Source organism: Miscanthus floridulus, chromosome 16, assembly GCF_019320115.1.
Source record: "Miscanthus floridulus cultivar M001 chromosome 16, ASM1932011v1, whole genome shotgun sequence".
NCBI classification, from domain to species: domain Eukaryota; kingdom Viridiplantae; phylum Streptophyta; class Magnoliopsida; order Poales; family Poaceae; genus Miscanthus; species Miscanthus floridulus.
The window spans coordinates 46,910,343-46,937,647 of NC_089595.1; the positions used below are offsets into that span (position 1 = coordinate 46,910,343).

Consider the following 27,305-nt stretch of genomic DNA (forward strand, 5'->3'; position numbering starts at 1 on the left):
GCCGAGCGGCCCCACTTGGCAGCCTCTCGCCCTCCGTTTCGGTGTGGAGTCCTCTCGAGTCCTCTAGAACCTTCTGGTGTCCGTTTCGCTGTGGATAAGCGCAATTAAATCTGACATGTAGGTCCACCTTTACGGTTTTCTGAATAAACCCTGCAGAAAATATAGATTCACCAAAACTCGTGGAATTTGTTAGTTTGAACCCCTAAACCTTCATTGGTGATTATATTTATGCCCTTATATATGTTATATTGATGATTTATAATGGTTGTTAACTACCGTAAACAAACTCCCCAAGCTTAACCTTTGCTTGTCCCTTAGCAAATCTAAACTTAGCAAATGGATCAGGAGTTTTAAGATTTTTGAAAACATCGTAGCAACTCCTCAAAAGTACACATGCGTTCAAACAAGAATTCTCCTCTAGATTAGAATAAACCGATCTGACTTCGAACTTACCCATATTACCTTCAACCATGAGGCTTCTCAGCCTTCTCTTGGGTCTCGAGCAATTAAAAGATAGAACGATCAAGTGAAGCATTATGTCTCAAGTTCTTTGCTCAACCATTATTCTAGAGTTTTTATAGATTTTTAGAATAAAACTCAGAGCTTCCATCGTATGACACTCTCAAGTCTTTCAATATATGTGGTATTTGTGGATCCTTACCAAGGCAATAAAGATGTTATGCCGTTCTCTTCTTACAACTAAGGCTTATGTGGAGCTCATAGGAGTGAAGAAAGCATAAAAGAGCATACATGCAATACATATATTGTAAAGTCAAACTTCAGATCCAAAGATAGTTGAGTCATACAATCAAATCAAGATGTGCATGTGTGTCGATATATGGTGGATATATTTGGTGGCTAACCTAATTCTACTATGCTCCTTGAAAATGTATCTCTCTTTTAAAACTTGGAAACAACTTTGCAAGAAAACATGGACTATCTTATTCATCTCTTCTTTTTTAGGTGAGCATCTGAGTACCCATTGTTTTAAATATATCGGACACTTATCCATTTTTTTTTCTCATCTTTCTTTTTTTCTATGAATAACTTTTACATAGCCCAATACTTTTTTTTTTCTGCATATCAACAAGAACTTGGAGCATTTATTTGGTGGAAATTCCTATCAAGAATATTTTTGGTGTTTACTCCCAGTGTAGGAGTAAAATATTTTTGGGTGGATCCAGATGGAATGACATGTTATTATGCCTACCCCCAGTGTAGGAGTAGTGCATATTTAGGTGGTGCGTACGTGATCTTGATTTTAAGAGCGTGACAAACCTCTCATAAGGGTCAACAAAGCATGACTAAACTCAATGAAATGCAAGCAGCATATATATGAGTGGAAGTTTTCCTAATCTAAATATCATATATGGCTTTGGTAGGAATTCAAGCTTTATCATATAAGAACTCTTCATGTAGGATTTTCATATTTTTTTAAAAAGATAAATCTCTAGAACTTTAGTGTGACTTGGAACAAGATAAATAGCAGCTCAGACCTTCTCATATCATATCCATCAATTACCTAGACTTAGATCAAGCATATGCTATCCACGAGTTTCAAGTTCAGAGTAAATTCTTATATAAAAAAAGTCGCATCCAAAACTCGGGAGAATTCAAGGTTGAAAGCTAGGTACTTGAAAGAAATTAAGATAGAGCAACTATTCATCATTTTCATTTAAGAGATTATCCTTGGAGCCCATTTATTTATTCAGCTCTTAAAAACAGAAAACTAGACACACACTTTTTATTTTGTTTTTCATAATTTAAGATCACACTTTTAATATATATATATATATAACTAGCTAAGATAAATTTTTATTTTGCTTTTAGTTTGTTATGCATCTTTTTATTTCTTTAGCAAATATGAAGCAAACTTAAAAATAATAAAACCAAAAGGGAAAGAAATACTTGGCTAGATACATGGGGGATGCTCCTCCCCCAAGCTGGATGTTGTCATGGTCTTTCTTAGAGTGAGTCTACCAGCAGAAGTCTTTCTTATCTGTCCAGAAATTGTGTTCCTCATGTAGCGGGTGTAGCGATAATTCGGGAAAATATACTTCGGATGGATGGCTTTACCCTTGATCATCCTGCAAAATACTCCAACAAAAGCACCAAAACTCGTGGCATAGATTAGGATAAGGGGTTAGCGGTCAGCCGTTCAGAGATTTGTTTTCCTTGGAGGTTTAGACAGATTTCCTAATTGGCAAAGTTCTAGCAGGATGTCTATTTAATATTTTTGGATTTTCTTATTTATATAATGCAGAAAATTTGTATGTATGGTATTTTTATTTTTATGCTACCATGGTGAATATTCCTACGGGTCTTCACACACCATAGATTTATTCACATGGGGGTTTAGGCTTTAATGATGCAATGAAGTAATTTTTATTTTCTTTCTACTAATGCAATACTAATGCAGAAGAGTAAACATGCTAATAGTGAAAAATAAATCATGCAATACTAAAAAGTAAATATGGATAACTACCGATGTTACCTCACAGCCAGGGTGTGGATTTTTAAGTTCTTCGGACAAGACTTTTTTTTTCGTATCTTGTTCATTCCTTGGGTGCATCAGCCGGTCCTGGGGATGGAGACCCTAATGGTTGCACCTCTTGTGACTCTGGTGGTGATGTTACCTTTTTTCCATACCTGCTTGGTCTGTGGACTGGACTTTGGCAGAGCGGGTTCATCTTTTATAACTTCTTCAGGTTCCTCCCATTCCTCCTGACTTTTCTTTGGGGATTCATTCTTTTGGTTTTAGGATGATCGACGTCTCCTCCTAGAGCGGGACTTCTTTGGCTGCTCATAAGTGGTGTAACTATTGAAATAACAGTGTGCCTTTTCTCCAAGGAATTGAAAGTGGATTTGTCCAGATCCGACGTAGATGATCACGTTGGTAGTGTTGAGGAACGGTCTTCCAAGAATGATGGGTGTATCATCTTCTTCTTCTCCCATGTCTAGAACCATGAAGTTAGCAAGGGCATAGGGATCATGTATCCTTACCATGACATCTTTTGCTATTCCCTCTGAAAATCGAATTGATTAGTCCACCATCTGCACTTGCATATATGTAGGGAACAAAGGTTCATCACCAAATAAGTATTCATATGTTACCTTGGACATTATGTTGACGCCTGACCTAATATCGCAGAAGGTCTTGTGCAAGATTCTTTGTCCAATGATACACTCGATCGTTGGTACGCCTGGGTCATCCTTCTTAGCAAGGAATGGTGAAGCGAGGAGGTGGTCGTACTCTGATCAGAGTGTGTTGATCATGTTGACCAATTCTTCTTAAGGCTGCCTGGCCTTGTTCTTCCTCCTTCTCTTGTTATTCTTCTTCTTGGTCACTGTTGTCTCTTCAGGCAGGTACGACATTTGTGGATGTTTAGGAGATTGCAAGATGCGATTCTTGAAAGAAAACTTCTTTCTATCCTTGATTGTGAAGCAGATGTTGGCACTATCCGTGTAGATGATGGCTTTAGCGGTGCTTAGGAAAGGTCAGCCCAAAATAATGGGTGCCCTTATATCTCCACCTGTTTCTAGAACCACAAAGTCTATAGGAACATAAGATTGTCCTACTTGAACAATGGAATCTTTAAGAACTCCCTTGGGGTAATAGAGTGACTGATCTGCAAGCTGCAAACACATATTTGTGTACAACAAAGTATCTCCATTAATTTGATCATAAATTACCTTAGGCATGATGTTGACACTTGCTCTGAAATCACAGACAGCTTCTTGGAAAATGTGAGGTCCAATGCGATGGAGATGACAGGTCTTCCTAGATCGCTCTTATTTTCTGGCAACGTATAGTCTATCCACCTTCCCATTGATGGTTGTATACAGTAGTATGCTGCATTGTGAATATCGATAACATTTGTAGTTTCTAGATCTTTCGGTTGCCTCAAAATCTTACCTTTGTCGGATGGAGGAACAGAGGCAGCCAGCTGAGCTATTTGTGATTCTATCATTTTATTAAAGCTATGCTGGTTCTTAATGGTAGAAGCAAAGCTATCTATTCTATTATTTATGTTCTCTAGAATTTTATCATTGGTAGCTACCTTTCTAGATAATCCCTCCATAAGTTTAGATTGTCCAGCAATTAATTCTCTCAAGGGTGGTTGATTGAAATTGTTGAAATTATTGCCTTGATAGTTACCTTGGTAGTTTGGTCTCTGTTGCTGGTTCCATCCTTGATTCTACCGAGGACGAAAGTAGTTGTTGTTATTGACAAAGTTCACATCCTCATGGGTCTCAGGGCTATTGTTCCCTGAATGCCCAGTGTTCCCACATACTTCACATGTCATGCAAGAATCATGAATATGCATGACTTCTTGCTTCTCATTGGCTTGATCTTCAAGCTTCTTCATCAGCAAGTCTATCTTGGCAGATAGCATGTCTACCTCCTTCAGTTGATGCATACCTCTACCTCTCTTGTGGGTTTGAACACATTCTTCATTCCAACCTTGATTGGAGGCCATCTTCTCCACAAGAGCTGTTGCAGCTGGTATAGTGAGTGACAGGAATGCACCTCTAACAGCAGCATCCATAGTCTCACGGGTACTGTTGGTCAACCCGTGGTAGAAAGTCTGCATGAGTAGCCAATTCTCCATCCCATGATGAGGACATTCCGCAATATAATCTTGAAAGCATTCCTATGCCCTAGGGATAGATTCATCATGTTGTTGCAGAAAACTTGAAATTCTCCCACGCAGAGCATTGGTCTTGCCTGTGGGAAAGAACTTTACTAGAAAAGCAGTGGAGTAGTTATCCCATGTAGTATTTCTATCCTTGTTGGCGTAGAACCATTGCTTGGCCTTCCCCAAGAGTGACAACAGGAAGAGACAAAGTAATATGGCATCTTGGGTTACTCCTTTCATGGTGAAAGTGCTACAAATCTTCAGGAAGTGTTGGAGATGTGCACTCACATCTTCATGTGCCTTCCCACAAAACTAGTTTGCTTGCACCATGTTGATGAGAGCTGGCTTGAGCTCGAATCCATTATCTCCAACATTGACTGTTGATCTAGTACGGATGTTGGCCATAGTTGGAGCAGAGAATTCACGAAGAGTCTTGTCAGCCATGGCTTCAAATTTAGGTGTTAAGCTTCGCCCTATATGGTTGTCTTCCGACTTTAAAACTAGAACTTTCTTGAGTTTAGCTCTAGTTCTCCTGATTAAAACTTCTGGATCTTCAATGTAGTTTGTCAGAAGGTCAAAACTAGTCATACATTACCCTACATAAGATACACAAGTAGACAAAACAAGGGTAAGCCTGTTTGAGCAGAGATCAATGGTTATCTTCAATCACATCAATAAGTATAAGTTTATCAATACTTCCTTTGCCTAGCTACCTTCCCCGACAACGACGCCAAAAATGCTTGTTGGTATTTATTAATGTGTCACTTATTTTAAGTAGCCACCTATTATAAACCTATATCTCCTAACATTACTTTACTAGGTTGTCATCCCTAGTGATGATGCCAGAGATGCTTGTTGGTTCTACATAGCATTACTACTAGAATAATACTAAGTAGTTCTTTATCATTTTATGTGACTAGAAAGAATATATAAATATATGATTAAAAAGGATCTGCAAGCGCACAGATAATATACCATTGTAGCACTTTACTCGAGAGTATTCTAGGTATCGTTATTTATATTTTTACCATAGGGAAGGTCTAACAAGGACATGTATTGATAACTTATACTATTGAAGGAGAAATAAACCATAACCAATATTCTACTCATACATGGGTAAGTCATAAGATATATGATAAGTATTAATAATGATAAATCACTCAGAGTACTCCTTTCTATGGCATTAGCATGGTCAGGTAGAATATTAGAGGAATAATTCCTAAGTTATTCTCAATTACAAGTCAAAGCATACATTGATTAGTGCAATTATACCTAGTAGTCATTGCTAAGATCATCCTCATATCTACACATAAGGGATATTACTAAGGAAGATTAAGAACAGAGCTTGCCCTTCCTTCGTAACCAGACCCTACGTGCACCTATATTCAGGGAGTGGACTACAAAGGACTCAACGAGAGTGTTAGATCCGTGATCTACCACATGACCCAAAATATAGGGTATATCCACACGTAAACAATGTATAAGCACCACGCTTACACAATGTCGACCACTCACCCCATGTGCAGCGGAGCAAGTGCTATATGAACTTATGCGTGGATATAATGATAAACTAGCTATACTAAGCATATAACCAAAGTAGACGATAAACATTATAACAAAGAACATGAATAAGATGAATACTAATATTGTCATAACAATTGTAACTAGCATATAAAAGTAATGGAGAAACAATAGAGAGGGGGTACAAAGATTATACTGAACCACGCTCTTGACAAGATTGGGAATCCAAGCAAAGCCTGCTTGCCTTCCTCTAGACCTAGCCTAACTAGTTGTGCCCTAGAATATGGTGGAGCTCTGAGGATGATTAGGGTTTCTGTCTTCTCAAATGACTTATCTGCTTCAGGGGGGCATGGGCTGATATATACAGGCCAGAGCGTCCAACGTGAGCCCTTAGATCAAACCGACTTAAAGGATGGCATAGATGCAACCTAGGAGGCGGTGGAGAACCGACATTGTAACGCAGAGGCTAATAGTGGGCCCTAGGGGCCGAGTGGCCTGCAGGTGGGGCCGGGCGGCCCCACTTGGTAGCCTCTCACCCTCCGCTTTGGTGTGGAGTCCTCTCGAGTCTTCTAAAACCTTCTGGTGTCCGTTTCGCTATGGATAAGCGCAATTAAATTTGACATGTATGTCCACCTTGATGGTTTTCTGAATAAACCCTACAGAAAATAAAGATTCACAAAAACTCGTGGAATTTGTTAGTTTAAACCCCCTAAACCTTCATTGATGATTATATTTATACCCTTATACATGTTATATTGACGGTTTATAATGGTTGTTAACTACTGTCAACAGCTATGCAAAAGTAAATAAAAGAAAAGAAAGAGAAGTTGAAAAAGAATGGATAAGTGTCTGAGATATCTAAAACAATAGGTACTCAGATGCCTGCCTGAAATAATGAGAAGATAACCCATGTTCTCTAGCAAGTATTTCAAGTTTCAAATAAGAGAGATATGTTTCAAGGAGCATAGTAGAATTAGGTTAGCCACTATATATATTCATCCACGCACATGCACATCTTGATCTAAGAGTATGGCATTTTTCTCCTTAGATCTTTATTTTGACTTTATAATATATGCAATGCAAGTATGTTTTCATATCCTTCCTACCTGATCTCCACATAAACTTTTAGAAGTAGGTAAAAAGAAGGCAAAAGTTATCCATGCCTTGGTGAGGATCCAAAAATACCACATACAATGAGTGATTTGAGAATACCACAAAAGGAGAAGGTAAGTTATATTTTGTTTTCAAAAATCTTAAAATGTTTCTCCAATTGACTTGACTGAAGGAAGATGGTGATCTTTTTCAAGCTGTTCCATTCTTCAACCGCCCAAAGTTTCATGGTAGACACTTTGAATCCTGCAGTACATGCATGACTGTGAATAGTTTTATGTTGATGTCTTGTCCCAATGTTATGTCTTAAGTAATCCATCCTTTTATCGAGGACCAGTAAAAGACTAAGTGTGGGGGAGTTTATTGACGGTAGTTAATGACAATCATAAACCGTCAATACACCTTGCATAAATGACTAAAATGGATCATCAACATAGACTTAGGGGTTTAAACTGATAAATTCCATGAGTTTTAATGAATCTGTGTTTTTAGCAGGTCAAGGACTTATTCGTCAAAGGAAACCACGTTTATCCGCAATGGTACTAACATGGGAAGACTCTAGAAGACTCTAGAAGGCAAACCACCAAAGCAGGCCATGTGTCCATGACATGTGGGGCCGGCCGGCCCCACTGTCAACCCGGCCGGCCTGTGGGCCCCTCCTGTCAGTCCCTCCTTGCTACGTCGGTTCTACACCGCCTCAAAGATCACATATATGTCGTTGTTTTAAGTCGGTTTGATCTGAGGGTCCAGAATTGATGTGTCCCCCTATATATACCTCCCTGCACCCCGTCCTCAAGGCAATAGTCCTAAGTTCTGAAATGCAGAAACCCTAATTCATATCTCCACCAGGATCAGAGCTAGCAATCAAGAGAAGATTAGTCCTCCAAGATAGGATCTAGTCTTGTATTAGAAATAGAGAGATAGAGTGTGAGGGGAGAGTTTGAAGGAAGTGCTGGCCTGTCGGTGCTCTCTCTACGGCTTTGTACCCTGGCGAAAGTAAGTTCTTGAGCTTGCTTCTGAGATTTCTTTGGTAATCAACTTCTAATTTAAGTAAGCATCTTGTTTATATTGTTCTTCAGGTTTGCGACTCTTTTTGAGTACTTTAATCCTTATAGCTTCTGGGTTAAAGTAGTATTCATAGTGTTAGCATGGTGCTTAAACTCGATTACTTGTGGATATACCCTACATTCTGGATCGGTGGTAGATCACAAGGGTGACTCTTATAGCCTTATTGAGTCCTTTGTAGACCATCTCTCGTCTGTAGGCTGAGCATGACTTTATTACTAGGAAAACATACTCTACATGTGTTTCTCCTTAGTAATATCCCCATACCAAAGTTAGAACTAGAAGACCTTAGTGATCTCCTTTATACTCCTGTTATCTTAAGTCTTGTTGCTACTCTGGGGTAAGTTAGTCTTAGTTATTCTCACACATGTTTTCTTGAGTTTGATATTCTGGAATACTTTTCGGTGAAGTGCTACATCGGTATCCGTGCGCTTGTGGATTATTCTATGTATGTTAATATATACCAATAAAGAACATGCATGAATTAGGTCCTAAATGTACCCCTACCCTCCCACATTGTATTACAGATGGCATCCCTCCTAGTGGACATGACATTGGAGTCTTGAGACAGCAGCTCATGGACAGGCCGAGAATCAGGCTAGTTTGGTGGCAACCAATCCTCTAATGGCACTACTTGGTCCATGCCAAAGCCTAGAATCCAGTTGTGAAGATGCAACAGGCTAGCACAAGCTTGACCTGTGCTTTGTAAGGGTGGAATGGCTAGTTGTCTAAAATACGAAACATGTTCTTCAAAGCCCCAAAATCCCTCTCAACTATGACCCTAAGTGAGGAGTGTCTCACGTTGAACAATTCCCTTGCATTGGTTGGGTGGTTTCTGCTGCCATACTCAGACAGATGGTATCTCACCCTCCTATAGGGAGGGAGAAAGCAACTGTGGCATGCATATCCTACATCTACAAGGTAGAATTTACCTATAAGTGCACCAAAGATGCTCTTAGTGATTACTATGCCATGATAAGGATATAAGTGTAGTGGACAGTTGGTTTCAGTTACCTTCAGGCACAATGAACCCATCATTTCTTTCAATGGCATCAGCAAGGATGAGGGCATCATGTGCTGAGCCATCCCAGCTAGCCAGTACATATGTGAACTTGAGGTCAAAGTCCACAATAGCCATCACATTTTGTATGGGGTTTGATTTCTTACCCCTAAAAGCCTGCTGCATGTGTCACATGGGTGCCATCAATAGCACCAATACAATCCTAAAAAAAAGGTGTAAGTGGCTTAACAGTTAAAGTGACACCTACATTGAGTTTTGGCTTAACAGTTAAAGTGACCGTTAGCTGCATTTAAGGGTTCCATCTATGGCTTTCAAGGATCTTTAGATGTATGCCATGTGTAGGACGCTTAATCATTTCACTTCTAAGCTCAACAACAGCATACAAAACCTGGTGAAAGTGCCTATTGACAGTTTCAATTGACCTCCTAAAGGATTGGTGAACCACTCTAAATCTTTGGTTGTGTCCAACTACATGGAGGAACATAGCAACCTGCTCCTCAACTGTGCACACAACATTTTTAGGAACTAGGCCCCTATTTCTAAACAGGTTACACAAAGCATAAAAAGGAGCTCTGGTCATCCTTAACATGGACAGACACTGCATCTGTGGAGTTGTAAATGGCTTGTAGGGTATGCTTACTATGCTGCTCAGCATCACTCCTAAGATGATACAACAGTGGGTCTAGTTCAGGCCTAGACCTCCTAAGCCAACTAACAACAAAAGACAGCATAACAACTACCATGGCAGCTGCTTGACTGGCCATCAGTTCACGGTTTTGGGCCGGATCCATCTACATGCATGAACAATCAAGACATAACTCAGTTCATAAGACCCTAGCTGGCCTCAACATGAGTGTGTAAGCAGTTAAAAAGAGATAGCAAGCATGGCTGCATGCTTGAACATGCCTCCTAGTGCATTGGACATCATCATCGGCCATTGACAGCATAGCCACAGAGCAATATAAACAAAAAATCCGACCTTAACAAGTACTGACAAAAGCAACAAAGGTAGGAAGCAAGTGAAACCCTAAATCGAACAATAGCAAGTACTCCCATAAACCAGCAAGATGAACAAGTAAACCCTAACCCTAAATCGACCAAATCAAAGAATACGAGGATTGGGATCGATTTCACCTAGCGGTGATCGTCGGAGGAAATGAGGAGCGCAAAACAGAGAAGAGGCCGAGGCGACGAAGAGGAAGCCACCGGGGAAGAAGGGCAGCCTTGCCGGACACCACACCACAGCACCACCGCCGATCTCTCACGGGAGTGGGTGGAGAAGCAAGCGAGAAGAAGTAAGGAAGAGCAGCGCCGAAGGGGCCGTTTATACCGTTCCCGCGCGAGCCACCCCCCCCCCCCCCCCCCCGAATCACCCGCGAGGAGCAGCGCGCGGCCGAGCCCTAGAAAAAACGAAGAGGGGAGTCGTTTCCCTGAAGCCATGGACGAGAGAGAGGAAAAGCACCACGGGAGCCAGGCAGAGAGACGGCCCAAACCGTGAAGCTAGGCCGAGAGAGAGGAAAAGCACCACGGGAGCCGGGCCGAGAGACGGCCCAAACGTACCGACAACACATGCGTTGCAATTGGAGGTGTAGCCAAGCCGTCGGGCCATCATACAAAACACGCACTTCTTTGCCAGAACGCGCGAAAGATTTGAATTCATCAAACACAACAGTCAGCGAGTCACGAGAGTTTCGCCAGAATCATCTGAATCCCGTGAACGCCAGAATCATCCGAATCAGATTCCCATGCAGTAGTGCAATTAGCATCTGATACATGTTGCATGTAACACGTTCTACTAGAATAGGCTATTGCCCACGGGGCAATTAGCAGAAAGCCGGGAGCTCCTAATCACTCTGGTTTAAATTATTTTCAGAATTGCTATAAGTCAGTCGATTGATTTAGCCCAATGCGACATGCTGTTTTGTGGCCGCCAGATCAGAAATCGCGCGGTTGCTATGCTCCCTCAGTTGGTCGCGCGAGACGAGCTGCCGGTCCCCACCACATGGTCGTGCTCCGACGTTCCAGGTCCCGGTCATCCAGAATACACGCACGTACGTCCGTGGTGGGTCTGTGTACGCCCACGTCTACGTCCGTGTATAGCTGCAGCGAAATACACGTAGTATGTATGTGTACACCCAGCCCACATGTATATTTGTATTTTTTTTCTGAAATTTATGAATAATTTGATGATATTTGTGAACAATTTGATATATATTTCTTTGATATCTGAAATCCATATAAATAATTTATAAATTTTTCTGAAAAAATTGACATATTTATGTTATTCTTAAATTACACCACTATATCTATTAAATTATTCTCAACAAGTCATTATAAATATAGTAATAATTTAATGTAAATATAGATAAGAAGACCGTGTAAGTGTTAGCGGGGACGAAAACAAACGAATGTCACCTACTAGATCCATTATTTTTATCAACAAGCTAGATAAATGCATATCAGTACTAGTAATAGCTTAACACCACCCAGCAAGGCTCGAAATTAGCTTTACTGCTTGAAGAAACATAATATTACTGGATACAAAACAGCATGTGCCGGCTGCAGGCGGCGTGCAGCTGCGGCCCAGCCGCGGCGGCCGTTCACAGCGACGGCACGCGCGCGCTGAGCGCCCCTGGCTACTACGGCCTACGCGAACATGAGGTCCACGGCGTCCCACGCCTCCACGTCGCCACCGTCGTCGGCCGCTTCGGCTTCCTCCTGCAGCCCCAGGAAGGCCTCCAGCCCGGACATGCAGTCACGCAGCGTCTCCTTTCCTCGTCCTCCTCCTCCTCCGCCGCCCGCCACGACGGTCGTCGCCGCCGGAGACGAGCCCGAGCTCTCCTCGGCCGCCGCAGCGGCGGACTTCCGGCGCCTCTTGGCCGCCGGCTCACGCGCGCCGCCGCCGCCGCCAGCGCCCACGGCGGGCGGGAAGTTGAGCTTGGCCTTGGGCCCGCGGATCTCACGCGCCGCAGCGTCGTAGGCGCGTGCGGCGTCCTCCGGGGTGGCGTAGGTGCCGAGCCAGACGCGGGCGCCCTTACGCGGGTCGCGGATCTCCGCCGCCCAGCGGCCCCAGGGACGGCGCCGGATCCCGCGGTACGCCGTCTTGCGCCCCGGGGCCGGCAGCCTGGCCGGCAGCTCCAGATGGTCCTCGCCTGACAGAAAACGTCACCGGCAGCGTCGTTAGCTAATGGCTGTACGTAACCATGGCATGCATACTCAGTAACTCAGCGTAGGTTACCAAGCTGCAAAAATGGAATCGCCTTTCGTCTACGCTATTTCTATTGTAGCATGCCCGCACGCGCAGAAGGCCAGTTATTGGTAGGTATATATACAACGTACCGGAGGAGAGGAGGGAGGCGGAGATGGTGTCGTCGGTTGCCGGGCGACGGGCGTCGGCGGGGACGAAGTCGGCGATGATGGCTCCGCCACACATTGTCGAGCGCTAGCAGCAAACCTTGCGACCCACTGGTGAGGAGAGTAGGCAGGACGCAGCGACGGCGAAAGTGTTGGTGTAGCGTGGTTTCCTGGTTTTGGTTTGGGGCCGGGGGCTCCCACCAAAGGCCAAAAACCCTCCCTATATAGCCACATCATGGTCCCCCAAAGTCTTTGTTAGTACAATACAGTACTAGGAGTACTTTTTTTTTTGCGCTGCACAGTGGCAGTCCTTGCTTGGGGACGGATGACTAGAGTGCTACCACAGCAGACGGACATGTGTGACGTGACGACACTGGAGCTACACAGACTTCACTTTCGTCAGAAAAGCCGCGCCCGGCCGGTGGTATCCGGGACTTGCGCGGCGCGCGCGGATCGCGAGGCAAACCGCCAGCCGAGGGCGGCAAGTCCAAGTGGCGCGGCGCCAGGGGCGGCGTGGCGCCGTGGCCGCACGGCCCGGCGCGGGAGCGTGACACATGTCCCCGGCGCGGTGGTGACGACGCGTTGAAAGGGGTCTCGCGCTGAAAAGGACCCCAACCCAAAGGGTTTTTTGGTCTTCGGTGTTGGTGCCGACGGTCTCCCGTCCCTGTCCCCCCGGCCCCGATCCGCCACTGGTTTCCGGGCGCCCAAACGGTGGGCTGCGACGGGCCCGACCACCGGATCGCCGAGGCTGCGCCGGGTGTGCCGACGACGAGACGCGATCTTGCTTTGGCGACCCCGGGTCGGATCATATCACCAAGCTTTCTTCACAGGATATTGTAGTATCAGCAACTTTATCTTGCAGCTGGCACTCCAATCCATATATATATATATATATATATATATATATATATATATATATATATATATATATATATATATATATATATATATATATATATATATATATATATATATATATATATATATATATATATATATATATATATATATACTATCATTGAAAGAATCAAGATACCCAAGAGGATGTGAATTGGACTAATTCTAAATTTTCTTGCAATAATTAAATACTACGGTTAGCCCAATTAACCTCTTATGCCTAGAAAAGTGTTTCTATTAATCTAACGCACAAAGGACTTGCAACCTATGTTCCAAACTTACTCTAGCATGGTAATTCTATGAATGTAAAAACAAGTATTGAATTGCTCAAAGTAAATGCTCAAAGTAAATAGAGAGAGAGGAACGCGACGATGTTTTGCCGATGTATTGGAGAGTCGCCACTCCCCACTAGTCCTCGTGGGAGCACCCGCGCAAGGGTGTAGCTCCTCCTTATCTGCGCAAGGATCAAGTGCTCTCTACGGGTTGATTCTTCGACACTCCGTCGCGGTGAATCACTCAAAACCGCTCATAACTTGAGTTGGGTCACCCACAAGCTCCGCCGGGTGATCACCAAGCTCCCAATCACCACCAAGCCGTCTAGGTGATGGCGATCACCAAGAGTAACAAGCACGAACTCTCATTTGACCACTCGAAGCCTAATAAGAACGATGGATACACACTTTGCTACTCTTGATTCACTAATGAGGCAACTCTCTTGGATTCACGAATCTCAATCACCTCACTAGGACCTTGCTCTTCTTGGCACTCACAAACGTGTTTCTCAGCTGTTGGAATGAGCAAAAGTGACTCCACACACGAGTGGAGCTTCTATTTATAAGGCAGCCTGAAAAATGAACTGTTATGAGCTTCTATAGGGTGATCGGACGCCTCGGTCAGTTCAACCCGCACACTAGTGTTTAAGTGTTGACCGGACGCTGGCAGGATCTGATCACCACTGACCGGACGCGTCTGGTCACATTAAACCCTTACTGGATGCTTACTGTACTCGACTGGACGCTGAACCCCCAGGGTCTGGTCAGTACTAACCGGACGCGTCCGGTCGCAGATATTCTCTTCTAGAACCTTACTGGAGTCGACCGGACGCTGCCTCTTAGCGTCCGGTCACTTGACTACTCCAGCATCCGGTCGCACCGAACACAATCACCTTGGTCAAATAAACTGACCGGACCCTACGGCCAGCGTCCGGTCGCACCGGAGTCAGCGTCCGATCAACATTTGACCCTCCATTCACTTCCAACTCTCAATCATACGTGAATGAAGATTACTCCATTGGATCTTAGGCAAATGTAGGAGCTACCTAGTGCTAGTTTTAACAAGTGTGCACCACACCTAACTCACTAGACTTACCTAGGTCATGCTACCCGTCCATACCCCCCTTAATAGTACGACCAAAGGAAAAACAAAGTCCTAAACTACTCTAAGTGTCTCTCCAACTCCAATCGATACTTAGAACTAGTCATCCTTAACCTTGTCGTCCATCATTTGAAAACCGAAACGATTTTCATCGTAGGGGCATGACCACCTCGATTGCCCAATCGATCCCCATTACCATGACCTAACTTAATTGCCTCTGTAAAACACACGTTAGTCATAGTAATCTTGTATTGTCATTAATCACCGAAACCCAACTAGGGGTCTAGATGCTTTCAATCTCCCCATTTTTTGTGATTGATGACAATACCACCTTGAGTATGTGAAAGAGTGAGGTTTTTGACATGCTTGGTTCATATAAGCTTTTGTCAATAAGAACAAAATCGTTAGGCAAGCTTATATGACCCAAGCCAACACGATGTACTCAAAGGATATGAAATAAGCATGGGTACAAGTAATAAAGCTCATTTGCATCGGAGTATAAACACGAAAGCAAAGACAAATGAGCATAACACAAGTGATATGACATATAAAGGAATTCAAAGTAGAGAGCACATATGTCATAAATCACAATCACGTAGATAACACTATCACATAGATATAATAGTATGCATGAAAGTAAACACACGAATGCATAATAGTAATAGTATATCACATAAATAAAACTCCAAATGTATATAATAGACTAATAGCTAATTAGGCTCTCCCTAAACATCACTCCCCCTGAGTCTACATACTCGAACCCTCTCCCCCTTTGGCGTCAAACACCAAAACCTAAGGGTCGGTCGGCGGAGCTACAGCAGACGAGCCGAGCACTGAGGTACGAGGGGCAAGCTGGAACTGGGCGCCATCATCATCTAACCCTGAGCTCTGTACTGACTGACCCTCTGTGGCTGGAAGCGTCGCTGAAGCGGTCTGGGTCTAAGCTGGGGTAGGTGCTGCCTGTGATGCTGCTGGTATATCTGTCATAGGATCAGAAGATGCGACAGAAGAAGGGAGCCTCTGAGTAGTCACAACGATAGGAGTTACTGTAGAAGGACCGGCGACATGCATATGTGGCGGGTAGGCATCCCTGTCAACTCGCTGAAAGATGCTCCAAGACTCCTAGAGACTGACGTGTCAGGCACAAATAGCGAGGGTGACTGATCCGGTGTGAAGCCCATCTGATATGGTGTGAAACGCGGGGCTACCACTAGAGAAGATAACCACTGGGACACCTATACTGTGGGAGAAGCAAACGGAGCTGGAGGCTGTCCCTGACTCTGAAGCCCACTGGGCTGTACTGTTGGAGTCGTCGTAGTGGTGGCAGGCTGAGCAAGCTGGGGTGAAAGCTATGATTGTGGAGCCCCAAGTGCTATTACTACACACTGCATAAATCCCATAAGCTACTGCTGCATGAGTAACTGCTGCTGATGCATCTACTGCTGCTGCTGGAGGACCCGCTGCTGTCGCTGGAACTCGTCCTGACGAGCCTAAAACTATGCAAAGTTGGCAGCGGTCTCCTGAGCCTGTCTGGCCTGATCCTGCTGCATCCGCTCAAGAATAGCAATCAAAGCGGGGTCCGTCTGCGGTGTAGGTGGAGCTGAGCTAGAACTGCTGGCCTCTGCATCATGTCTACGTGGAGGCATCTAAGGAATAGGCCGGTAGTCGTCATCCGAACTGTCACTAGACTCAGTCCTCTCCTCCTGAGCCTCAAGCTGCTCCTCCTCAGTAGCGGCTATGCCTCTGATAATCTCGTCCTGCTGAGCTGCGGACTCTGGTACATCTGGACGACGGCGAGGCTAAGCGGGTGCCTATGGTGTGCTATGCCTGATCCTCTATGCCATGTTATAAGCTGGAAACTCTGTGGTGGCACCTCTGTACTCTGCAACCATCTCCGGTGTCCTGACATGCACAACCTTGAGCATAAGGAATGTGATCCAATGTGCATAAGGAAGCTGCCTGCGACCCTTGAAGCCCTTAGCTATAGTATCCTCTATCTCTGATAGAAGAGGTCCCAAACATCAAACACTGTCTGCTGCATAAGGGCGTTAAGGAGCCAAAGCTGGAGGCGGGTCAAGCCCTCTCTGTATCCCATCCTAGGAAGTAGTGTCCTCCTGATGATAGCCTCTAGCACACGAGCTATAGGAGTAAGGTCACTAGGGTTCCTCCTCGACCCCTTACCAAAGGGCTCCTTGAAGCAATGTCGCACAAGATTAGTAGGGGGCACCAAACCACCATGAGGACGCCTAGGAGGCTCTGTCTGTCCATAACATACCTCATATAACCTAACAGGCTACTCCTATAGCCTCAGTATCTCCCTGGCCCTATGACTCATCATCCTATAGTCTCTGTCTCTGAATGCAAAGTGTATAAAGTTATGCTGTGGGTCTATGTAGAGCGAAGCATAGAACTATCGAACCCAAGATGGTACATACAATCCTGTCCAGCCAATCAGATCTATCAGCCCCGGTAGATATGTAAGGTCAGGGCGAATATGCTCTCCAGCTACTGCGACTATAGCCTCAATGCTGCAGACCCACTGAGATCTAAAAACTGCCCCACTGTTCAGATATGCATTGTAGAAGTCTTCCTAGAGCGGTGTGTAGAAACCCTCTGCTGCTCTCTCATCCCTTCTGGGTGGAAACCATACATCAAACTCCACAAAGCGAAGCTGCTGAACCTGCTTGGCCGTGGCGGCCCTCAAGTCAAGGTGGGTCACTGGAGGTGGACCCTGTGGTCTGGGCGATGGACGTGATCCCCTACGCTGAGTAGCTGGCCTCGGTGGGACTGGAACACTGGTACGACTAGAGCGGCGTAGCTGCGGCTGGGGTGCCTGCTCGGTCTCCTTAGCCTCCTCGGCCTACTGGCCCTCCTCACCCTCCTGAGGCTGCTGTGACTATTGTCCCTCTTGTGTCCCCTGAGCTAGCTGAGGCTTTGCTGGTGGGGGCTGCTGCTGTGACTCCTGCTGTGACTCTCCCTGAGGCTGAGGATCCACAATGGGAAGACGTCGTCCTGCCATCATGACAGTCCCAGATGGACTACCATGAAGAAGCTCAATCTCCTTAAGTCTGCCCTGCGCGTCTGGTGCTAGATGATCTGCAATGACAACTCCACTATGGGCACCTCCTCTCTCGCACGCTCTGCGGCCTCTACAACTGCTACTGCTCTCGCTGTCTCTGCATTAGGGTACTTGCGCTTCTTTGATGCAGTCTTCTTCATCGCCTTGCCTTTAGGTCCTGCAGGCAGGCGAGGCGAAGGCCTCCGATCATCATCTCCTAGACCACCACCAACGTTCTTGGTGAGAGCCATCTGATCTGACTAGAATCACTGCCGCTGGCAAGATCAACTGTCCACTAATACTTTCGAGGCTTGGCCTCAATCCATACTCGCGAGCTTGGCTCCGAGTTTACTGTCAACTGCACCTGTCACCTCAACGACACCGACTCGCTACACGATGGAATAAATGGATATACAAGTAAATACGATATATATAATAGATGCAAAACCCTACGAGAGCAAGCAATGTAGATGCGAAATAGAAATGACTGGCTTGCTACCTGACGAACCAACGATCCGATGAAAAGAGAAGTGACACGCGAGGAACCATCGAATCTAGGGTTAGGGTTGGCGGTGAGCAGTAAATCGATGGCCCTGTGAAATTGGCGCAGTGATGAATGGCTAGGTCATAGGCGAGTTGCAACGAGAATGCACGGGCACGAGCAAGACCTTACCAGCACTGGATGGTAGAGGGTCGGTAAAGGACCTTGGCGGCACAGGAACGGAGGCGCGTGGGTGGAGGCGACGGCATGCGCGCGAGCTGGCAGCGGCTGGCGCGCTGGCTGGCGGCGACGGGCGCGCTGGCTAGCGTCGGTGGGCGTGCTGGCGACTAGAGACGGTGGCTACGGGAAGTCGGTTTGGCCAGGAGGCGCGTGTCAGAGGCAGTGTAGGGCTCGGCGGCGGATTAGGTCAAGGAAAAGCCCGGTGCCTTGATTAAATAGGGTGGCCCTCACGAGTCAGAAACAGAAAATAGGGAAGAGACCTGATGCCGCATGATATCTACTGACCGGACGCTCCGATGGTAGCGACCGGACGCTACTACCCAGCGTCCGGTCGATTCCAGAGAGGTCCAATTCCTCTAGAATCATGACCGGACGCGTTCCGGTGGTCCATGACCGGACACAGCCAGAGTCCGGTTAGTTGCCTTAAACGCCATGTAGATCGACCGAACGCTGGAACCCTTCCTAACCAGACGCTCAAACGCAGAGTCCGGTCACTCCTTCAGCTTCTATTCACCTCCTGTGAACTGACCCGACGCTGGACTGCAGAGTCCGGTGCAGCGTCCGGTCACCCTTTTCCAGCAAATCTTCAATGTTCCTTCGCGCTGCATGTTCCCAATCAAGTCCCAACTTGAATAAGATCCAAATAAACACCAATTGGGACTGATGTGAGTGACCTCTCTCAAACCCTCATATTTTTCAAAATATTTTGCCTTAGGCTATAATTCTTTTTATGAAAATAGGCAATAAAAGGGCAAATGGAACAAAACGACAAAACAACATCCATGCATATGCAATACTTGTAAGTAAATCTAGTTGCTTGTCAAGTTTGATCCAAGGTTAAGCTTCTTCACTCGCTTTTCGGCGGTTATCTTAACCATGTTAGACAAGCCCTATATGCATTACCAAAAATTAAACATGTTGTATATTACAATGAATGCAAGGGACAACACAAGCTCAATTTTTAGTAAAGTTGCTAAAATCAAGTACACTGAGCTCATTCCGTAATCTACAAAATGTAGCCTCATCTAGTGGTTTAGTGAAGATATCCGCTAATTGATCTTTGGTTCTTATACCTTCTAGTGATATATCATTTTTAGCAACATGATCTCTTAGAAAGTGGTGGCGGATATCTATGTGCTTGGTGCGAGAGTGTTGAACCAGATTATTTGCAAGTTTTACCGCACTTTCATTGTCGCACAAAAGAGGTACCTTTTCTAGAACTACACCATAGTCTAGCAAAGTTTGTTTCATGTATAATATTTGTGCACAACAAGCACCCATGGCAATGTATTCCGCTTCGGCGGTGGACAAAGCCATACTATTTTGCTTCTTGGAGGACCAAGACACAAGTGATCTACCAAGCAAATGGCACCCTCTGGATGTGCTTTTTCTATCAACTTTGCAACCGGCATAATCCAAATCGGAATAGCCAACTAATTCAAATATAGCTCCTTTGGGATACCAAATGCCAATGCTTGGTGTGTGCTTAAGATACCTAAGGATTCTTTTATGGCAATTAAGTGTGTTTCCTTAGGATTATCTTGGAATCTAGCACACATACACACACTAAACATGATGTTGGGCCTAGATGCGGTTAAATATAACAAGCTACCAATCATGGAACAGTAGAGAGTTTGATCAATCGGGTTACCTCCCTCATCTAGGTCGAGATGTCCATTGGTAGGCCTTGATGTCTTGATTGGCTTACATTCATCCATCTTGAATCTCTTGAGAAGATCTTTTGTGTATTTCTCTTGAGAGATGAAGATGCCTTCTTTCATTTGTTTGACTTGAAAACCAAGAAAGAATGTAAGCTCACCAATCATTGACATCTCAAACTCCTTTGACATCAATTCACCAAATTCTTTGCATGAGTCTTCATTTGATGATCCAAAGATGATATCATCAACATATACTTGACAAATGAAGATATGCCCATCAAGCTTCTTGGTGAATAGTGTGGTGTCGACCTTCCCAATGGTGAAGCCCTTCTCAATGAGGAAGTCCCAAAGGCGCTCATACCAAGCTCTTGGGGCTTGCTTAAGCCCATATAGTGCCTTGGACAACCTGTAAACATGATTAGGATATCTAGGGTCTTTAAACCCGGGAGGTTGATCAACATAGACTAGTTCATTAATAAAGCATTTAAAAATGCACTTTTCACATCCATTTGATATAGTTTCATTTCATGATGTGATGCATATGCAAGTAGGATACGGATGGCTTCTAATCTTGCAACCGGTGCAAAGGTCTCTCCAAAATCCAAACCTTCAACTTGGGAGAACCCCTTTACAACTAGTCTTACCTTGTTCCTCACAACAACACCTTGATTATCTTACTTGTTGCGGAACACCCACTTTGTTCCAATGACTCTTGCACCTTTTGGTCGCTCTTCAAGAGTCCAAACTTCATTGCGAGTGAAGTTGTTCAACTCTTTATGCATGGCATTGATCCAATCTGGATCTTTAAGAGCTTCTTCTACCTTGGTAGGCTCATAGCAAGAGACAAAATAGTGATGAGCAATAAATGAAGCAAGTTTTTGGGATCGAGTCATTACACCCTTTGATGGACTCCCTATGATGAGATCTTGTGGATGATCTTGTAGGAGAGGTGTATTTCTTCTATTGACCACTTGAGGAGGAGGTTGTGGAGCATCAACATTTTGTGCTTGTACCGCCATTTGCTCATGGGAGATATGAGTATCTTCATTTTCTGCTCTCCCATCTTTTTCACCATCTTGTGGCACACTTGATGAAGAAGATTGATCAATGACATATACATCATCTTCATCATCTTTTGGCTTGATGTCTCCCACCGGAATATTCTTCATAGCCTCCCTCAATGGTTCATCACCTACATCATCAAGATTTTCATGTGCTCCTTGGGAGCCGTTAGATTCATCAAATTCACATCAAATGTTTCTTCAACCAAACCGGTGGCATGATTAAATACTCTATATGCTTTGGACTTTGATGAGTAACCAACAAGAAAACCAATATCACAATGTCTTTGGAACTTTCCTAGGTGTTGCCGCTTCTTATAGATGTAGCATTTGCAATCAAACACCCTAAAGAAGGAGACATCCGGCTTCTTCCCATTGAGCAACTCATAAGGTGTCTTGCCAAGGAACTTTTGAAGAAATAGGCAGTTTGATGCATAGCATGCGGTGTTGATTGCTTCCACCCATAGAGCTTCGGGGGTATTGTACTCATCTAGCATTGTCCTTGCAAGAGTGATCAAAGTCCGGTTCTTCCTCTCAACTACACCATTTTGTTGAGGAGTATAAGTTGTGGAGACTTCATGCTTGATCCCAACTTCATCACAATAAGCTTCAATGTTTGTGTTGTCAAACTCTTTGCCATTATCACTTCTAATCTTCTTGAGCTTCACTTCAAATTCATTTTGAGCCCTCTTAGCAAACTTCTTGAAGCAAGATGCAACTTCGGATTTGTCATAAAGAAAGAATATCCATGTATACCTTGAATAGTCATCAACAATCACAAGACAATAAAGATTTCCTCCCAAACTTTTGTATGTTGTTGGTCCAAATAAATCCATGTGAAGGAGTTCTAGCACTCTTGTGGTTGACATGAAAGATTTGGTTGGATGAGTATTTGCAACTTGCTTGTCGGCTTGACATGCACTACAAAGCTTATCCTTTTCAAACTTCACATCCTTCAACCCTCTCACCAAATCATTCTTCATAAGCTTCTTGAGTGAGCTCATCCCAACATGAGCAAGTCTTCTATGCCATAGCCACCCAAGTGTTGTTTTGGTGAATAGGCAAGTCTTCAAATTTGCATCTTCGGAGGTGAAGTCCACTAGATATAAGTTGTTGTATCTAAATCCATTGAATCTCACTTGATTATCATCTACCTTGGATACAACGACCTCCTTCTCGGTGAACAAGCATTGGAAACCAAGATCACACAATTGTCCAACGGATAACAAGTTGAAGCTCAATGAAGCAACATAGAGCACATTGGAGATGGAATGATCATTTGATATTGCCACTTTGCCCAATCCTTTAACCTTGCCCTTTGAGTTATCTCCAAATGTTATTTTCTCTTGTCCATCTACCTCTTCATCTAGTGAGGTGAACATACAAGGATCATCGGTCATATGTTGAGTGCAACCACTATTAATAATCCAATGACTTCCACCGGTCTTGTAGTTCACCTACACACAAGAGATTCAAGCTTTAGGAACCCAAACTTGTTGAGGGCCCTTCACCTTCTCAACAAGTGACTTAGCCACCCAAATCTTCTTAGGCCTACTCTTGTTAGGGGGTCCTAAGAACATGACTTTCATCTTTCCACTAGAGTCCTTTCTAAGCATGTAGTGAGCATTGAAGGCAAAGGGTCTAGCATGCTTGGGCAAGGGTTGTGGCGGTGGAGTTTGGCACTCATGAGCAAAGTGGCCTTCTTATCCACACTCAAAACATCTCTTTGGCTTTGGCTTTGGCTTTGATTGTTGTTGTTGAACTTGAGCATTCTTCTTCTCAACACTTGCCACATATCCAATGCCACTTCTATCCATCTTCATGACGGTGTTCATGAGTAGCTCACTTTGTAGATGCTTGCCTCTTGCAAACTTGCTCAATCCAATCTTGAGATGTTCTTTCTCCATCTTGAGCTTCTTGTTCTCTTCCTTGAGAACATCATTGTTCTTCTCTTCCTTGAGCTTCTTGTTCTCTTCTTTGAGCTTCTCATTCTCAAGGATCAACTCTTCATCATGATCAAGAATTTCTAGCCCAATGGTGTTGTGGCTTTTCATCTCTTCAAGATCTTTCATGAGCTTTTCATTTGCATTCTTGAGCTTGACATATTCATCATAGTCATTGCACTCAACCACTTTCTTGCCTTTGCCACTAGATCCTTGCTCAATGCTCTCATCAATTAAATCATCACATGATGTAGCTATATCAATCTTAGCAACATGGCTAGTAGCATCATGTGGCTCATTTGGTAAAAATTCTTGAGCAATAACAAGAGTATCATAATTGATCTTTAGAGTTGTATATTCATCTTTTAGCTTGTTGTGGCTAGTGATTAGCTCATTGTGCACCCACTCAAGTTTATCTTTAAGCTCTTTCTTAGAAGATTTGAGCTCCTTGAGTTTGGATGATATAGCATCATTCGTTTCTTTGAGCTCAACATTAGCCTTTTCCAATGTATCGCATTTTGCTAAGAGTGAATCATTTTTAGCATCAAGCTTTTCATTTTTAGCTCTACTCTTTCTAATGATCTTAGTGTATTTTCTTAGTATTTTGACAAGATCATCATATGAAGGTGAATCATCATCATCGCTATCGCTATCATCATCACTAGCTTGCTCATCATCACTACTATCATCATTGTTAGTTACCTTGTGATCACCCTTGGCCATAAGGCATAGGTGTGTAGTGGATGATGGTGATGGTGGCGGTGAAGATGAAAGATCAATAGCAATGGTGGCCACCTTCTCATCTTCACTATCATCATCGGATGATCCACTAGATGAATCAATGTCCATGAGCCAATCACCGACGATGTAGGCCTTTCCACTCTTCTTCTTCTTGTGGAAGTCCCTCTTTTTGCCATTTCTCTTCTTATATGGCTTGTTCTTTTTCTTCTCATCTTCATCTTCATTGCTTGAGTCATCTTTCTTGCCCTTGTTCTTGTTCTTGAACTTATCTTTCTTGGGCTTTATGCATTGATGAGCTAGATGGCCAAGTTCTCCACAATTATAGCAATCCATCTCGGAGATTGGCTTTCTTCTTGAGCTTGTGAAGAACTTCTTCTTCTTGCCATCGAACTTGATGCCACTCTTGTTGAGCTTCTTTAGCATCTTGGCGGTCTTCTTCACCATGAGAGCAAGATTTTCATCACCATCTTCTTCATCACTTGAGCTCTCATACTCAAGTCTTGCTTTGCCCTTATCTTGACTAGCTTTGAATGCTAAGTCCTTCTCTTTCTTCTTGGTAGAGGATGAGCCATCTTGTGGCGTGATGTGCATGTACATCTCATGAGCATTGATCTTTCCCAAGGTTTGTGTCAGTATAGCGGCGGAAAGATCACCTTGATGTAGCACGGTCACAATATGCCCATATTTGTTAATGGGGAGGACACTCAAGATCTTTCTCACAATGTCGGATGGTGACATTTGAGTAAGTCCAAGCCCATTGACTTCCTCTACAAGAACATTTAAATGTGAATACATCTCATTAGCACTTTCTTTGGGAAGCATCTCAAATGAATTTAGCTTTTTAATTACAAGATGATAGCGTTCCTCACGCTCACTCTTGGTTCCCTCATGGAGCGCACAAACGTCTGACCATAGTGCATGGGCGTCTTTGCGGTTCCTTACGTGGTTGAACACATCTTTACAAAGGCCTCTAAAGATGGTGTTTCGAGCCTCTGCATTCCACTTTTCATAATTAACCTCATCGCCTTGTAAGTTAGTAGCATCCCGAGGTTTTGGGAAGCCTTGTGAGGCGGCTCTAAGTATGCCAACATCTAGAGCTTTTAAGTACGCCTCCATGCGGATTTTCCAATATGGAAAGTCGTCTCCCTCAAAGATAGGAGGAGGTCCATCCCCGTGAGACATCTTGCTCAAAGCGATTAAGCTTAAAAATGTGAGCACGAGGCTCTGATACCAATTGAAAGGATCAAGATGCCCAAGAGGGGGGGGGGTGAATTGGGCTAATTCTAAATTTTCTTGCAATAATTAAATCCTACGGTTAGCCCAATTAACCCCTTATGCCTAGAAAAGTGTTTCTATTAATCTAACGCACAAAGGACTTGCAACCTATGTTCCAAACTTACTCTAGCATGGTAATTCTATGAATGTAAAAACAAGTATTGAATTGCTCAAAGTAAATACTCAAAGTAAATGCTCAAAGTAAATAGAGAGAGAGGAACGCGGCGATGTTTTGCCGAGGTATCGGAGAGTCTCCACTCCCCACTAGTCCTCGTTGGAGCACCCGCGCAAGGGTGTAGCTCCCCCTTGATCCGTGCAAGGATCAAGTGCTCTCTACGGGTTGATTCTTCGACACTCCGTCGCGGTGAATCACCCAAAACCGCTCACAACTTGAGTTGGGTCACCCACAAGCTCCGCCGGGTGATCACCAAGCTCCCAATCACCACCAAGCCATCTAGGTGATGGTGATCACTAAGAGTAACAAGCACGAACTCTCACTTGACCACTCGAAGCCTAATGAGAATGGTGGATGCACACTTTGCTACTCTTGATTCACTAATGAGTCTACTCTCTTGGATTCACGAATCTCAATCACCTCACTAGGACCTTGCATTTCTTGGCACTCACAAACATGTTTCTCAGCTGTTGGAATGAGCAAAAGTGACTCCACACACGAGTGGAGCTTCTATTTATAAGGCAGCCTAAAAAACGAATCGTTATGAGCTTCTGCGGGGTGACCGGATGCTCCGGTCATGTTGACCGGACGCTTCGGTCAGTTCAACCCGCACACCAGTGTTTAAGTGTTGACCAGACACTGGTAGGGTCCGATCACCACTGACTGGACGTGTTCGGTCCCATTAAACCCTCACTGGATGCTTACTGTACTCGACCGGACGCTGAACCCCCAAGGTCCGGTCAGTACTGACAGGACGCGTCTGGTCACAAATATTTTCTTCTAGAACCTTACTGGAGTCGACCGGACGCTGCCTCTCAGCGTCCGGTCACTTGACCACTCCAGCATCCAGTCACACCGAATGCAATCACCTTGGTCAAATGAACTGACCGGACCCTACGGCCAGTGTCCGGTCGCACCGAAGCCAGCGTCCGATCAGCATTTGACCCTCCATTCACTTCCAACTCTCGATCATATGTGAATGAAGATTGCTCCATTGGATCTTAGGCAAATGTAGGAGCTACCTAGTGCTAGTTTTAATAAGTGTGCACCACACCTAACTCACTAGACTCATCTAGGTCAAGCTACCCGTCCATAACCCCCCTTAATAGTACGGCCAAAGGAAAAATAAAGTCCTAAACTACTCTAAGTGTCTCTCCAACTCCAATCGACACTTAGAACTAGTCATCCTTAACCTTATCGTCCATCCTTTGAAAACCAAAACGATTTCCATCGTAGGGGCATGACCACCTCGATTGCCCAATCGATCCCCATTACCATGACCTAACTTAATTGCCTCTGCAAAACACACGTTAGTCATAATAATCTTGTATTGTCATTAATCACCGAAACCCAACTAGGGGCCTAGATGCTTTTAACCATATAGCTGTCTACAAAATAACTTATTCTGTAGCCACTTTGAATTATGATAATTACTATGTTAATTTACAAGATTATAGTAACTCCTTAGTAAGTGGTTTACTATAACGTTATGATAAATACCCTCATGTGTTATAGTAACCCAACTATCGTAAATATGTATTGACATTATCGTAAATTAGTATATAAAATTATCGTAAATAGAGGTATATATATATATATATTATTATGAGCTCAGGGCTTTCAATAGTTATTAAAAGCCCTCACTCAAAGTCTAGCTAGCTGGTTCCACCAAACCAACCACCCACCAA

At 44.2% G+C, this 27,305-nt stretch overlaps 1 protein-coding gene and 1 non-coding gene across 2 annotated transcripts; one reads left to right on the forward strand and one right to left on the reverse strand.

Annotated features, from left to right (window-relative positions):
- Positions 1-4,611: 4,611 nt before the first annotated feature.
- On the forward strand, positions 4,612-4,720 carry LOC136514596 (small nucleolar RNA R71). Its single transcript, XR_010773750.1, has one exon. It is a non-coding gene; the product is annotated as a small nucleolar RNA R71 (small nucleolar RNA).
- A 7,046-nt stretch (positions 4,721-11,766) lies between these two features.
- LOC136513889 (ethylene-responsive transcription factor ERF071-like) lies at positions 11,767-12,922 on the reverse strand. The gene is made up of 2 exons (XM_066507866.1): positions 12,697-12,922; positions 11,767-12,509 (listed from the first exon to the last, which is right to left on the reverse strand). Exons 1-2 carry the CDS (start codon positions 12,788-12,790, stop codon positions 12,004-12,006), a joined length of 600 nt encoding a protein of 199 aa, XP_066363963.1. The 5' UTR covers positions 12,791-12,922; the 3' UTR covers positions 11,767-12,003.
- Between the last annotated feature and the right edge of the window lie 14,383 nt (positions 12,923-27,305).

Bases quoted from the DNA above. Each gene is read 5' to 3' on its own strand.
- LOC136513889 (XM_066507866.1), bottom strand. From the start codon at position 12,790: ATGTGTGGCGGAGCCATCATCGCCGACTTCGTCCCCGCCGACGCCCGT. The intron at 12,510-12,696 runs GTACGTTGTATA...GTTTTCTGTCAG, and splicing joins CGCCTCCCTCCTCTCCTCCG to GCGAGGACCATCTGGAGCTG.